Source organism: Priapulus caudatus, unplaced genomic scaffold, assembly GCF_000485595.1.
Source record: "Priapulus caudatus unplaced genomic scaffold, Priapulus_caudatus-5.0.1 Scaffold3221, whole genome shotgun sequence".
NCBI lineage: Eukaryota > Metazoa > Priapulida > Priapulimorpha > Priapulimorphida > Priapulidae > Priapulus > Priapulus caudatus.
In genome coordinates this window covers 12,431-15,068 of record NW_014580282.1, presented here as the reverse complement: position 1 = coordinate 15,068, position 2,638 = coordinate 12,431, and the positions used below count along the sequence as shown (strand labels likewise).

Sequence of the window (2,638 nt, the reverse complement as noted above, 5' to 3'; positions counted from 1 at the left end):
CACATATTCTTTGCATAACCTGAAAATGTCTATCCACAATTCATTACGCCTATCCACAGCCCACAGCTAGTAGCAGCATAAATATGCATGTATGACTGTGTGCATGCACACATATTTATTGCGTGCGCTTGTATATTCATTACCGAACCTTAAAATGTCAACCCACAGCTAGTAGAAGAATAGATATGTATGACCGTGTGTGCATGCGCATAACATGTACAGTACACAATCTATTATCCGAAATACTGAAAACCGAAAAGCTCCAATAACCGAAAGCTTTTTTGTGGAGGTCGTCTGCACACCAAAGCTCACGTTTGGCTGCACAAGGCAGGGGCGTGTACAGGGTTTGTACCAGGGGGGGGGGGCTAACCGTAACCCAAAGTTGCGAGCACGCGAAGGGGGGGGGGTCTGGACAAATTTTTTTGAAATTAGACCCCCTTAGATGCGTTCTCTGCGCGAGCAGGGGGGGGCCGTACCCCCTCCCCCCCCCCCCTGTACACGCCTCTGCAAGGTTCACTGCAGAAATATTAATGTGTTTGACACTAATCCTATGTATATTGTACTGTACCGGTACAGCACTTGGCCTCTTGAAAACTTGGGTTTTAGTACTGGCTAGTTGCAGGATATACGGTATGTATATATCTGTACTGTACTACCATTCCGAATTCTGAAACGTGTCTGGTCCCAAGGGTTTCGGATAATAGATTGCGTACTGCATATATTCATTACCAAACCTTCGAGGTAAAATAGTACTGAATATTTATCGTTCACGGCAGGCATGGAGCGAGACGCCGCCACGGAGGCGAGACAGCAGCAGCTGGCGGAGGACATGCGACGCCACTACCTCGCCCAGCTGCAGCAGCTGATGCGCTCCCAGAGGAAGGACGGCGACGATGGTGGCATCAGTGAAGACTGGTTTGACTCTCTATTTTTCCCGGGCTCGACGCGATCGCCGAAGATCGAGAGTCGGCGCTCGCCTCCGGACGTGCCACCAGATGGCGCCGGCGAGGACGGGTCGAGTTCGAGCGACGAGAGCAGCGACTCCGCGTCGGACAGCGACGGGGAGAGCGCGCACGGTAACCACGGCGACCGTGTCCCCCCATCGTCGAGGCGCAACGACGGCGACGACGACGACCTCGCTGCGGTAGGCGCGCATTTCTTATGGTCGGACAACGACGACAGCGGCGTGTCCGAGTCCGAGTTGTCGCCGTTCGACCTCCCGTCTGTCGACGCCGCCGCCAGGGGGCAGCAGTCTCCTGCCGCCGCCAACGATATGTATCTGGAGCCGGGTGAGAGACAGCGGGGGAGCGTGGGGCGGTCCCACGTGGGCGGCGCGCGGCGGCGGGGGAAGCCTCGCGCCGCGCCGCGCCGGAGCGGCGAGCCACCCTACACGTGCGCCCTTTATGAGCGGCCGGGCGAGCTGCGGACGCACGAGCGCGGGCACGACGAGGATACCGTCCCATCGTTACGACGACCGGGCGTCTGTTTGTCGCGAGACTCCCTCGACGCCGGACGCGGCTGCAACCAGGTGGCGCTAGCGAAGCATGCCGGCGAGCGTAGCGGCCTGGTGTTCAATCACCAGGTGGCGCCAGCGGAGCGTGGCGACAGCGAGTTAGTGGACCAGGTGGTGCCGGCGGAGCGCGCGGTCGGCGATCGAGCGGGCCAGGTGGCGCCGGCGGAGCGCGCGGTCGGCGATCGAGCGGGCCAGGTGGCGCCGGCGACGTCGCACGCCTGCCGGAAGTGCGGGGCGTGGTTCCGGCTGCGGCAGCACCTCGCGAAGCACATGGTCGTCGTTCACGCGTGCGTGAAGCCGTTCGTGTGCGAGGTCTGTCCGATGGCGTTCGCGCGACGCAGCGAGCTCGTCAACCATCGCCGCATCCACACAGGAGAGAAGCCCCACTCGTGCTGCATGTGCTCGATGGCATTCGCAGGTAACCATGACAACGGCTGTGAGTAGGGGAAAAAATTGGTGTACTTTTTTTTTCCACGGGAGCTCTTTTTCAAAATTCTGTGGAAAAAATAGCTCTCATCAATAATTTTATGGGAGCTATTTTGAGCCTCACGTGAGCGATTTCGGAGGTTTCAAGAGCGAATCGCTTATCGCTCCCGTGTATTTTTTACCCTGGCGACGAGGCAGCCTCCGTTTACGCGACTGACATGCCTAGTGAGAGAGAGTGACAAGCTTAGTGAGAGATGTCTGTTGTTGTGTAGTCTGGCTGTGTCGTGGCGAATGAGAGGTCAGTTGTTTTTCAAAATCGTCGAGGTTGATGTCGTGGTCGTAGTGTTATTATTAAAGGGATAGTAGACTCTAGGATTTTACTGCATATAACTGTATAAATTTACTGTATAACAAATCGTCTATACCCACACGTATTTGTTACCAGATACCTAATTTGATTGTTATAATTAATTACACATCAACGCTACGAAATTTGAACGGCGCCATGACACCCGTGACCGTGCTGCCACCACTTCCGGCCGGCGGCGCCCCGGGAGCCGAAAAAGTTGCGTATTTGCCAAGTTTTTTTGCAACGTTACAGACCGAGGCGTAATCACAAAGGTGCAATTATGATTATACTTAATTATGCTATTTAACCGAGACTGATGTTCATTTTAAGACAAATGTACCATAATATAA

General features: G+C 55.2%; 1 protein-coding gene across 1 annotated transcript; it reads left to right on the top strand.

Moving 5' to 3' along the window:
- Window positions 1-778: 778 nt before the first annotated feature.
- On the top strand, window positions 779-1,957 carry LOC106819335 (zinc finger protein 316-like). Its single transcript, XM_014823980.1, has one exon. It carries the CDS (start codon window positions 779-781, stop codon window positions 1,955-1,957), a length of 1,179 nt encoding a protein of 392 aa, XP_014679466.1.
- Window positions 1,958-2,638: the final 681 nt, after the last annotated feature.